The following is an 11,969-nucleotide window of genomic DNA, read 5'->3' as shown; positions in this document are numbered from 1 at the left end:
CTAATTCTGCCAGGACATGAACTGCCAGCTCCCAGGGACCTCCGGCTGGTCAGGAATGCCACCACCCACACTCAGCTGTGGAAGGGACTGGCTCCAGCCACATGGAATTCCACACCTTTAAGAAGAGCTTTAGGAATTAGGGATGGAAAATTCCTTGGGGTGCCCTCCCAGTTTCCCCGTGTGAGGAGCAGGAAAGGCCTCGGCCGTGTCTAAGCCCTGCCCAGCAACAACAGAACTCCTCAGGATGAGCAGCACAAATCCAGAGCAGCCCTGGGGAGGAAAATGAACTCTGGCCCGGCCCGGAGCAGCACAGGCTGCTCTGGGGACAGGGGACAGTGACTCCTTATTGCCACAGCCAGATGCCATTGCAAGGCTGGACACGGGAACTGCCTTCAGAAATAAACGCAGCCACAGCTGAGGCAGGGAGGGACCTGTGGAATGTCCTCCCGAGGAAGCAGGGAATGAATTCCATGCTTGATTTTGCTTTTCCTGGTGAACTTTATCCCAGCCCATTCATTCCCTCACTTTTACCCTCCCAGTTCTCTCCCTGTCCCACAGGAGGGGAGTGAGAGGAGGGTGTGGTTGCCCTTTGGGGTTAAATCACCAAATTTTGGCTCAGCCCAGCCTAAATTGGGAGTTTTACAGAATTGAGATTAGCTAAGCTTTGCTTACTGAGTCCAACTGGCCCCACAGAGCCAAGGAGAGGCTCCCTCATGACATTTACATTGAATTTTTGAGCAGATTTACAGCCCAGAGTCAGGCTCAGGGTTTGTGAGGATAAAGGAAGCAGATGGAAGCATATAAAACCCAGCCCATGAAAAGCAGACTGCAGCACCAGCGCTGTGGGTGGAAACCCAGACCTCCTGAAAGATTTTCAAGCTACAAGGAAATTAAAACATTTCCAGAGATATATATATATAAAGGATTCTTTTAAAAATATCACCTTTGAGAAAATCAAGATTGAGAAGAACCTAAACCCACAGAGAGAGGTTGTTCAGACCTAAATAAAAACACCACGAGGTTCTCCTCAGTTCTTTATCCAGACACTGGAAAAGTGCAAAATTGACCACAAGCAATTCCCAACCCCTTCCTCATCCCAGAATTCCCAGACTTACCATAAGCTTCGTAGGTTTCCTGTGCCTCCCCATGTCCGTAATCATAATATTCTGTGTCCCTGCAAAAGCAACGGGGTGGTTACACACAGGGAAATCCCAGTGCCACAAAAAACCAGGAAAAGAGAAGATGCTCTGGGTCCTGGATTCCAGCAGAACGCTGCAGCTGCACTGGCTTCAAATGGGATTTAAAAAAGGGGAAAGAGGGAAAAAAGGGAGAAAAAGGGGGGAAAAAAAAGGGGGAAAAGAGGGAAAAAAAGGGAATTCCTTTGGGAAGAGGGAATCCAGCTCGCCCTTGGCCCCGACTGTAGCAGCTCAGGAATGTTTCCCTGGGCTTCAAATGGGATTAAAAATAAGGGGGAAAAGGGGGAAAAGAGGGGGAAAAGAGGCCATGCAGCATTCCATTGGGAAGAGGGAATCCAGCTCACCCTTGGCCCTGGCTGTAGTAGCCCTCATAGCCCTCGTAGCTCTGCTCTGCGTACGTGTCATCGTAGCCCTGCGAGGATGGGGACAAAAAAGTGTCACCAAAGGGCCATCCCAGGGGTCCCAGGCAATCTCACTGATCCCTGGTGATCCCAGCACCATTCCCACTGATCCCTGGTGATCCCAGCCCCATCCCACTGATCCCTGCTGACCCCATAGATCCCTGTTCCATCCCACTGATCCCTGGTGATCCCAGCCCCATCCCACTGATCCCTGCTGACCCCATAGATCCCTGCTCCATCCCACTGATCCCTGGTGATCCCACTAATCCATGGTGATCTCAGCACCACTGCACTGATCCCTGGTGATCCCAGCCCCATTCCCACTGACCCTGGTGACCCCACAGATCCCTGCTCCATCCCACAGATCCCTGGTGATCCCAGCCCCATCCCACTATCCCAGCCCCACCCCACAGATCCCCGGTGACCCCCATCCCAGCACCACCTCCCCTCACCCCCCCCCACCCCCCCCGCTCGTTAACCACCGCCAATTAATCCCTGCTCACATATTCCTCGTAGCTCTCGGGCACGGGCGGAGGGGGCAGGGGTATCCTCTGGATGCCAGCTGCTCGTGCCCGGGGGGCAGGGGCGCCCCGCACGGCCGGGGGAGGGGGCACCCCCCGGGCCAGCGCGGCCCCCCGGGCCATGGCCCCGCGCACGGCGGCGCCCCGCACCAGCGCGCCCCGCGGGGGAGGAGGAGGAGGAGGAGGGGGACCGACCCCACGGCCCCTGCGGAGGACACAGAGAGGGGCGTCAGGAGCTGCTGCTGCTGCTGCTCGGGGAGCCCCAGGGTGGGGAGGGGTCGCTGCTGTGTTTTCTGGAAAATCCTCTCGGCTCAAGGGGTGTTCTCCTGTGTGGTTGTGATGTTTTATCAAAATCCCTTTGCTAGGATTTTCTTCTCCTGAGGAGCTGAAGGGTTTCAGCTCCAAGTGTGAACAGTTTGTGATCTGCTGCTGTGGGATGCAGCAGGTGCTTTCTGAATTAGTCAGTGTGGGATGTTTCTGCTTGGTGGCCAATCCAGGAGGCAGCAGCTCTCGGACTCTCTGGAGTCACAGAACTTTGTTATTCATTCCTTTCTGTTCCTGTCTCGCCTTCTGATGAATCTTTCTCTCTGTTCTTTGTAGTACAGTTACAGTGTGGTGTTTTTAATGTAATATATCTCATCATATAATAAACCAGCCTTCTGAAATGGAGTCAGGATCTCCCCTTCACCAAATCCTAACTGCCCTGAAGACCCACAGTAATAAACAGTAACCCCAGACGTGGCAAAACTCCTGGGAAGCTGAGAAGCCCCAGAGAGAAAGGACAGTGATAATTCTCCGGTTGCTGCTCCCGGGCTGCTGCTCTGGGGGTTCTTTACCAACTTGGCCATGGTGTCATTGGGCCATGGGAGTTGGTTTTATTTAATGTCCCATCATGGCCCAGCTGTGTCAGCACTCTGGAAGCAGTCTGAGTTTTTATTTGCATTCTTGTTAAGCCTTCTGATGTAGCTTTCTGTGTTCTTTAGAATAGTTCTAGTATAGCATCCATACCATAATATAATATATATTATAATGCAGAATCAATATAATATAATACAATATAATGTAATATGATAGGATGTAATATGATATAATGATATAATATGATAAAATATGATATAATATAATGATATAATATGATTAAACATGATATGATATAATGATATGATATTACATTATAAGATATGATACTATATTATCATATCATATCATATATAATATCATTTCTGGGCCAGCCTGGCAGAATTCCTGACAGCTTCCTGTATAAAACCATTGCTCAAACCCAGCCCAAACCGCTCCAAGTGCTGATGACACCCCAAACACAGTGCTCTGAGCCAGCCTGGCCCTCCCTGAGAGCTTCCTGTATAAAACCATTGCTTAAACCCCCTCAAGTGCTGGTGACACCCCAAACACGGTGCCCTGAGCCAGCCTGGCAGAATTAGAGAGTTTCCTTTATAAAACCACTGCTTAAACCCAGCCTAAATCCTCCCCAGAGTTGGATGGCACCCCAAACACGGTGCTCTGAGCCAGCCAGGCCCTCCATGAGAGTTTCCTTTATAAAACCACTGCTTAAACCCAGCTCAAACCCCCCCCAGTGCTTGTCCTAAACCCCAAACACGGTGCCCTGAGCCAGCCAGGCCCTTTCTGAGAGCTTCCTGTATAAAAGCATTACTTAAACCCAGCTCAAAGCCCCCCCCCAGTGCTGATGACACCCCAAAGATGGTGCTCTGAGCCAGCCTGGCAGAATGAGAGTTTCCTTTATAAAACCATTGCTTAAACCCAGCCCAAACCCCCCCCAGTGCTTGTCCTAAACCCCAAACACGGTGCCCTGAGCCAGAATCCCCAAGTCAGGCCTAGCTAAGCAGCAGCCTAAGCCCTGCGGGAGCAGAGCCGTGGGTGAAGGCAGCCTGGCCAGGGCTGGGATTTTGGGGGTACCTTGGCACAGGTGGGGCTGCCCCCCGGCCCCGCCCGGGGACGCCTCGGCCGCGGTTGGGCTCCGGGACCCCGTTGAGATAGGAGAGCTCCAGGAACTGCTCCTGGCAGATGTCATCCATCATGTCCTGCGGGAAGGACAGGAGGAAGGACAGAAATGGGGAAATTAAAGACATGAAGGGTCAGCTGCAGAGAGCAGCTGCGGGATATCGCAGGCTGCCGTGCTGGGGTGAAACAACTGCGTGGGCCTCACTGGAACCTGGCTTTACTGGGATCTGCTGCAGCCTTCTGCAAGATTCCAGCCCTGCACCTCCTGGAGATGCCAGCACCATCCCAGTGATCCCAACACCATCCCAGAGCTCCCTGGAGATCCCAGAACCATCTCAAAGATCCCAGCACCATCCCAGTGCTCCCTGGAGATCCCAGCACCATCCCAGTGATCCCAGCAGTTCCCGGAGGTCCCAGCACCACCCCAGAGCTCCCTGGAGATCCCAGTACCACCCCAGAGCTCCCTGGGGATCCCAGCACCACCCCAGAGCTCCCTGGGGATCCCAGCACCACCCCAGAGCTCCCTGGGGATCCCAGCACCACCCCAGAGCTCCCTGGGGATCCCAGCACCACCCCAGTGATCCCAGCAGTTCCTGGAGATCCCAGTACCACCCCAGAGCTCCTTGGGGGTCCCAGAACCATCCCAGTGCTCCCTGGAGATCCCAGCACCACCCCAGTGATCCCAGCAGTTCCTGGAGATCCCAGCACCACCCCAGAGCTCCCTGGAGATCCCAGCACCACCCCAGAGCTCCCTGGAGATCCCAGTACCACCCCAGAGCTCCCTGGGGATCCCAGCACCACCCCAGAGCTCCCTGGGGATCCCAGCATCATCCCAGTGCTCCCAGCAGTTCCTGGAGATCCCAGCACCATCCCAGTGCTCCCAGCAGTTCCTGGGGATCCCAGCACCATCCCAGTGATCCCAGCAGTTCCTGGGGATCCCAGCACCATCCCAGTGCTCCCAGCAGTTCCTGGGGATCCCAGCACCATCCCAGTGCTCCCAGCAGTTCCTGGGGATCCCAGCAGCACCCCAGAGCTCCCTGTTGATCCCGGGTGATCTCCCCCTTTTCCCCCCAACCCAAGAGCCGTGTCCCGCTGCGTTTGGGCGGGGAGAGCCTCCCGAGGGAGCGGGGCACTCACAGGGACCAGGAACTTCTTGACCTCCTCCATGGCGTGGGCCATGAGGGCGTAGGCCTCGCAGGGCGGCCCGAACACCTCGATGAAGACGTGCAGGTCCATGTTCAGGTGCGCGTACTTGGGGTCGCCGCCCTTGCGCAGCTCCTCCTCCTGCAGGAACCCCGCGGGATGAGGGGAAACGGGATTGGAAATTTAAATTTAATAGGAAGCTTGCATGGGTTTGTACACCTGGGTGTAAAGGTGAGATCATATTTTTAATTTTATTTATTTTAAAAAATTTAATTATTATTATTATTATTTTAATTTTAAATTATTATTTTAATTTTTTGATTTATTTATTTTAATTTTTTTTCAATTTTATTTGTATTATTTTCCATTTTATTTATTTCACTTGGGGTCACCCCCCTTGTGCAGCTCCTCCTCCTGCAAAAACCCCATGGAATGAGGAGAAATGGGATTTGGAAAGTTAAATTCAATAGGAAGCTTGCATGGGTTTGTGCACCTGGGTGTAAACAGTGAGATAAAAAAAAAATAAATAAAATTTAGAAATCTAAAGTTTTATTTTGATTACTTTTAAAATTAGTTTTATTTTTAAAATTTTACTTATTTTGAAATATTGTAACTTTTATTTTGGTTTTTATTAATTTTAAAAATAAATTTTTTATTATTTTTATTTTAATTTTTAAAATTTTTCTATTTTAAATTTTTTTTTTAATTTTAATTTAATTTTTTTATTTGGGATGCCCCCCTTGCGCAGCTCCTCCTCCTGCAAAAACCCCATGGAATGAGGAGAAATGGGATTTGGAAATTTAAATTCTATAGGAAGCTTGCACAGCTTTGTACACCGGGGTGTGAACATTGAGATAAAAAAATAAATAAAGATTTTAAAATCTTAAGTTTTATTTTTTTTTTAATTTTTAGTTTTATTCTGATTAATTTCAAAATTAGATTTATTTTTTAAATTTTATTTATTTATAAATATTTTAATTTTTATTTTTATTATTTAAATTCTACAGGAAGCTTGCATGGCTTTGTACACCTTCAATTGCAGTTGAATTTGGAATCAAAGCCTTGGGGTTCATTTCCCCCCAAGAAATGGAATTTCCTCCTCCCTCACCTTGGCTTTGTCCCTCATGGAACCTTTCCCCAGCACGGAGATTTTGGCGCCCGTTTCCTCCTGAAGCCTCTTGATGGTGTTGCCTTGGGGTCCCAAAATCTTCCCGACAAAATTGAACTGGAAATTAAAGAAAAGAAATTATAATAAAGCAGTTCCAGAGGTGAAAAACGGCAACAAAATTCAAGTTTTGGAAGGAAAATCCAAGTTCTGGAAGGAAAATTCGAGTTTGAAAAGGAAAATTCAAATTGTTTCCAAAGGAAAATTCAAATTTCCAAAGGAAAATTCAGGTTTCCAAAGGAAAATCCAGGTTGTTTCCAAAGTAAAATTCAAGTTTCCAAAGGAAAATCAATATATTCAATGTATTAGAAAAAAAAACCCCAAATAATCTTTCGTTTTCCAAAGAAATCTCTTGAATTTTGGTTTATATTCCAAAAAAATTCAATATATCAGAAATAAAACCCCAAATAATTCTTTATTTTCTAACGGAATCTCTGGAATTTTGGTTTAAAATGCAGATTGAAGTCCTGCTGCCACTTTGGAGCCACAAAATCCCAGAGGAAAGAGGAAAATTGGAGATTTTGGTCATTTTTTCTGGCCTCACCTTGGGGTATTGCTTGACAGGGATCAGAACTCGTTCCTTCAGCTTCATGTTCTTGTGGGAAAATAAATCCAGGTAATTCTCCTCCTCTTCCTTCTTTGGTGGCTCCCCCTTCTGAATTTTTTCTATTTCTAAATTGAAATGAAATGAAATGAATAGAAATTATAAAATTAAAATGAAATGAATAGAAATGATAAGATCAAAATGAAATTAAATTAATAGAAATTATCATATAAAAATGAAATGAAATTAGTAGAAATTATAATATAAAAATGAAATTAATAGAAATTATAACATGAAAATGAAATTAATAGAAATAATAATATGAAATTAAAATAATATAAATACCATACTAGAAATATCATTTAAAAGAATAGAATTATAAATAATAATATAAAATTGCATCATAAATGTCCATCCCAAATCCATGACAAATTCCCCCAAATTTGGAGTCATGCCATTGTTACCCAAGGCCTGTAAATTGAATTTCTGAGCCTTTTTCCAGGGAAAGAGTCACTTTCCAAAGCTTGTAAATGGAATTTCTGAGCATTTTCCTAGGAAAAGAAGCCGAGACACTTCCCAAGGCTTGGAAATTGAATTTCCATTTCTGGGCCTTTTCCTTGGAAAAGAGTCACTTCCCAAGGCTTGGAAATGGAATTTCTGAGCATTTTCCAAAGGAAAGAGTCACTTCCCAAGGCTTGGAAATGGAATTTCTGAGCATTTTCCAAAGGAAAGAGTCACTTCCCAAGGCCAGTAAATTGAATTTCTGAGCATTTTCCATGGAAAAGAGCCACTTCCCCTTCCCAAGGCTTGGAAATGGAATTTCTGAGCCTTTTTCCCAGGGAAAGAGTCACTTCCCAAGGCCTGTAAATTGAATTTCCATTTCTGAGCCCTTTCCTGGGAAAAGCCCCTTCCCAAGGTTCCCAAGGCTGAGGGAATCCCGTCAGGAGAGGCTGCAGGGCTGGAAGGAGCCCCACGGTGACCCCTGGCACCTCAGGGACCTCAGCCCTGCCCAGTCCCTGCGGGTCCCCAGGGCCACCAGCCACCCTGGGGACATCCCCCCAATGCCAGCCCGGAGCCCGGGGACATCCCCGCAATGGCAGCCCCGAGCCACCCCGGGGACATCCCCGCAATGGCAGCCCCGAGCCACCCCGGGGACATCCCCGCAGTGGCAGCCCGGAGCCCGGGGACATCCCCGCAGTGGCAGCCTGGAGCTGGCCGAGGCCAGCCGGGAATTCCCGGGGAGCCCCCAGCACCCCCCAGCTCCGTCTGCTCCCGTCCCCACCTCGCCTGGAGTGGCACGGGGGATGGCACGGGGGATGGCACGGGGACACAGATCACGGGGAATGGCACAGCTCCCAGATCCTTGGGAATGGCACATGGAATGGCACAGGGACACAGATCACAGGGAATGGCACAGGGAATGGCACAGCTCCCACATCCCTGGGAATGACACAGGGGATGGCACAGGGGATGGCACTGGGACACAGACCACAGGGAATGGCACGGGGAATGGTACAGCTCCCAGATCACAGGGAATGGCACAGGGGATGGCACAGCTCCCACATCCCGGGGGATGGCATGGGGGATGGCACAGCTCCCACATCCTTAGGAATGGCACAGGGGATGGCACAGCTCCCACATCCCAGGGGATGGCATGGGGGATGGCACAGGGGATGGCACAGGGACACAGATCACAGGGAATGGCACAGCTCATGCCACAGGGGATGGCACAGCTCCCACATCCTTAGGAATGGCACAGGGGATGGCACGGGGGATGGCACAGCTCCCAGATCCCTGGGGATGGCACAGGGGATGGCTCAGCTCCCACATCCTTAGGAATGGCACAGGGGATGGCACAGGGGATGGCTCAGCTCCCAGATCACCGGGAATGGCACAGCTCATGGCACGGGGCATGGCTCAGGTCCCACATCCCTGGGGATGGCACAGGGGATGGCACAGGGACACAGATCACAGGGAATTGCACATCTCATGGCACAAGGAATGGCAAAACTCCCAGATCCTCGGCAAGCTCAGCTCTTCCCCTGGAGCCTCTCCATGAAATAAAACTGGCCAGAATCCCCCAAAGCCCAGAGCCAGGCTGGCTCCCTGTCCCCACGGCTCCCTGTCCCCACAGCTCCCTGTCCCCACAGCTCCCTGTCCCCACGGCTCCCTGTCCCCACGGCCGGGCTGGCTCCCTGTCCCCACGGCTCCCTGTCCCCACAGCGGGGATGGCTCCCTGTCCCCACGGCTCCCTGTCCCCACGGCCGGGCTGGCTCCCTGTCCCCACGGCTCCCTGTCCCCACAGCTCCCTGTCCCCACGGCGGGGATGGCTCCCTGTCCCCACGGCTCCCTGTCCCCACGGCCGCTCCAATGTGACACCCCCAAAGCTGCAGCCATCAAAGGAATAAATCAATACCAAATTAATTAATGAAGCCCTCCCAACCCCGTCACCCCCAGGTGAGGGAGGCGCAGGCGGGCACTGCTCGGAGGGGGAATTCCCAAATCCCTGGGATTTCCTTCGGGGGAGGCTCCAGAGCCGAGGAATTTCATTGATCAGAACCATGAAATGCATGGAAAATCAGATTATAAAGTCATTTATCTCCACCAGGAGCCTGGGGCGATGCTGAGGGGCTCTCGGCACAGTGGGAGAGGCGGCAATTCCCCAGAATTCCCAGGAATTATTCCCTGCATAAAACAAGCTCCCAAAAAACTCCAGGGCTGCACAAAACTCTGCAGGTTTAAGCCTTGAAAAAATAAATAATTAAAAAAGAAAAAGCAGGTGGAGAAAGAAATAATGTTTAAAATTCCAATTAATAATTTTAAAATGATTCATTAAAATAATTGAATTAAATAAATTATTATCAAGTAACTTATTATTAAATAAATTATGAAATTATTATTGAATAATCTCCTACTGAATAACCTCCTACTGAATAAATTAATTAAAATAAATTTTTTATCACGTAATCAGTTAAAAGAATTTTAAAATTCCAAGAAATTATTTTGAAAAGCCCAATGAAAAGTAATCAAACGAAATAAATTCCTGATACTACTGTTGGAATAGTAATGGTAGTAATGATACTATTAACAATAAAATAGGAAAAATAAGACTAAAATAATAAAAATTAAATGATAATGTTACTATTGCGGTAATATTATGTTAATCAGGTTAATAATGATGATTATGATAATTTGAAAAGCAGGTGGAAAAAAGAAATAATCTGAAAAAGCACTGGTGGAAATAATATTATTATTATTATTATTAATAATAATTTTAAAGCAGATGAATAATAATAATAATAATAATAATAATAATAATAATAATAATAATAATAATAATAATAATAATAATAATTTTGAAGCTGTTGGCAATATTTGACCCGGTTCCCGTTTAGGAGCCGCCTCCAGCTCCGGGAGGGCGGAACGGGCCGGGACCGGCTGGGGGCGGAGCAGCAGGGGGAGAACCGAACCGAACCGAACCGGGCCAGGCCGAGCCGGGCCAGGCCGAGCCGGGCAGGGCAGGGCAGAGCCGAGGATTGGACAGGGCAGAGCCGAGCCGGGCAGAGCAGAGCCGAGCCGGGCCGAGGATTGGACAGGGCAGAGCCGAGCCGGGCAGAGCAGAGCCGAGCCGGGCCGGGCAGGGCAGAGCCGAGCCGGGCCGAGGATTGGACAGGGCAGAGCCGAGCCGGGCAGAGCAGAGCCGAGCCGGGCCGGGCAGGGCAGAGCCGAGCCGGGCCGGGCCGAGGATTGGACAGGGCAGAGCCGAGCCGGGCAGAGCAGAGCCGAGCCGGGCCGGGCAGGGCAGAGCCGAGCCGAGCCGAGGAGAGGATTGGACAGGGCAGAGCCGAGCCAAGCCGGGCAAGAGCAGAGCAGAGCCGGGCCGGGCCAAACCAAGCCGAGCCGAGCCGAGCCGAGGATTGGACAGGAAGGAGAAGGCTCGGCTGGGCACAGAACAAAGCCCGCCTCTGCCATTTCCAGCCCCTCCTGCACCAGCCCAGCTCTGCGTTTCCAGCACGGAAAAATCCCTGCGCGGCCCTCTGAGGTCCTTTTTTATCTCCGAGGTCCTTTTTTAGCTCCTCCGTCCCCAGGGCTGCAAGGGCTGCCCTGGTTTCGGCTAGGACAGAGCTCCCGTTCTTCCCGACAGCTGCTTTTAGGGATTTTTATGGGAATCACGTTACCAACAGGCTGGCGGTACGGCTGCTCCGAGCTGCGTTTAACCCTTGTCAGGGAAGGAAGGAGCTGTCCCCAAAGCAGGACGGGTCACCCGAGCGGCCCAGAGGGACATTCCATCCCCAGCACCGCCACTGCCACCCCAGAGCTGGACGGAGCTCGGGAACGGGGTGGTGAAGAAACACCGCTTGTTTCTACTCCCTCCGACCACCACAATTATCATCGTTTATCAGCGTATTTACTATTACCACCGCATTTTATTTCAATTATTAAACGCTTCTCTCAAGGGGTTTTGATTCTCTTCATTCTCCCGCCTGGCTGAGGCCACACCACAACTAACACAATATAACACAACACAATAAAACCACCAACAAAACGCACGAAAAACTCGCGGCTCTGCGGGAAATATCTCATTTTAACCGGAGCCAGACCGACCCCCGGGACCCGCCGCCCGCCCGCGCCCGCCCCGCCGGGGGCTCCCGGTACCTGCGGTCAGCAGCTGCATGGCGTGCGTGAAGGACGGGTCCAGGCTGTCCTTCTCGGCCATCAGCTCGGGCAGGTACTTGTTCTCGGGCTCCATCTTACCGCCCGCACCACCGGAGCCTGAGGCCCCTCCGGCCGCGGCCCCACCGGGCGGCGGCTGCGCTCCGCTGGCGCCTCCGCGGGCCCCTCCGCCACGGGGCGGCCGGCGCGACGGCGGCGCGCGACCACCGGGGCCCTGTCCCCGCGATAAACGACCGGCGGGGTCGTCGCGGCGCTGCATGAGGCGGGGCCGGGGACGGCGGCGGCGGCGGCGGGAGCGCGGCGGCCACACCGCCCGGGCCGGAAGCGCCGCGCCGGAAGCGCCGCCCG

General features: G+C 51.0%; 1 protein-coding gene across 3 annotated transcripts in view; it reads right to left on the bottom strand.

Moving 5' to 3' along the window:
- KHDRBS1 (KH RNA binding domain containing, signal transduction associated 1) overlaps positions 1–11,969 on the bottom strand; it is a 19,401-nt gene extending 7,432 nt beyond the window's left edge. For all 3 annotated transcript variants that reach the window (XR_005259676.1, XR_005259677.1, XM_038161035.1), the window contains exons 1-8: positions 11,604–11,969; positions 6,948–7,075; positions 6,347–6,463; positions 5,233–5,379; positions 4,051–4,175; positions 2,101–2,323; positions 1,541–1,608; positions 1,116–1,174 (exon numbers count right to left, since the gene is read on the bottom strand). Coding sequence is in view for 1 of the 3 variants with exons in the window: in XM_038161035.1 (XP_038016963.1) it covers positions 1,116–1,174; positions 1,541–1,608; positions 2,101–2,323; positions 4,051–4,175; positions 5,233–5,379; positions 6,347–6,463; positions 6,948–7,075; positions 11,604–11,880 (1,144 nt within the window). In the remaining 2 variants the exon portion in view is untranslated. The remainder of the gene's footprint in view (positions 1–1,115; positions 1,175–1,540; positions 1,609–2,100; positions 2,324–4,050; positions 4,176–5,232; positions 5,380–6,346; positions 6,464–6,947; positions 7,076–11,603) is intronic.

The sequence above is a fragment of the Motacilla alba genome, chromosome 23 (genome assembly GCF_015832195.1).
Source record: "Motacilla alba alba isolate MOTALB_02 chromosome 23, Motacilla_alba_V1.0_pri, whole genome shotgun sequence".
Taxonomy (NCBI): domain Eukaryota; kingdom Metazoa; phylum Chordata; class Aves; order Passeriformes; family Motacillidae; genus Motacilla; species Motacilla alba.
Note: the sequence above shows the minus strand (reverse complement) of the source record. Positions and strands in the feature narration are given on the sequence as shown.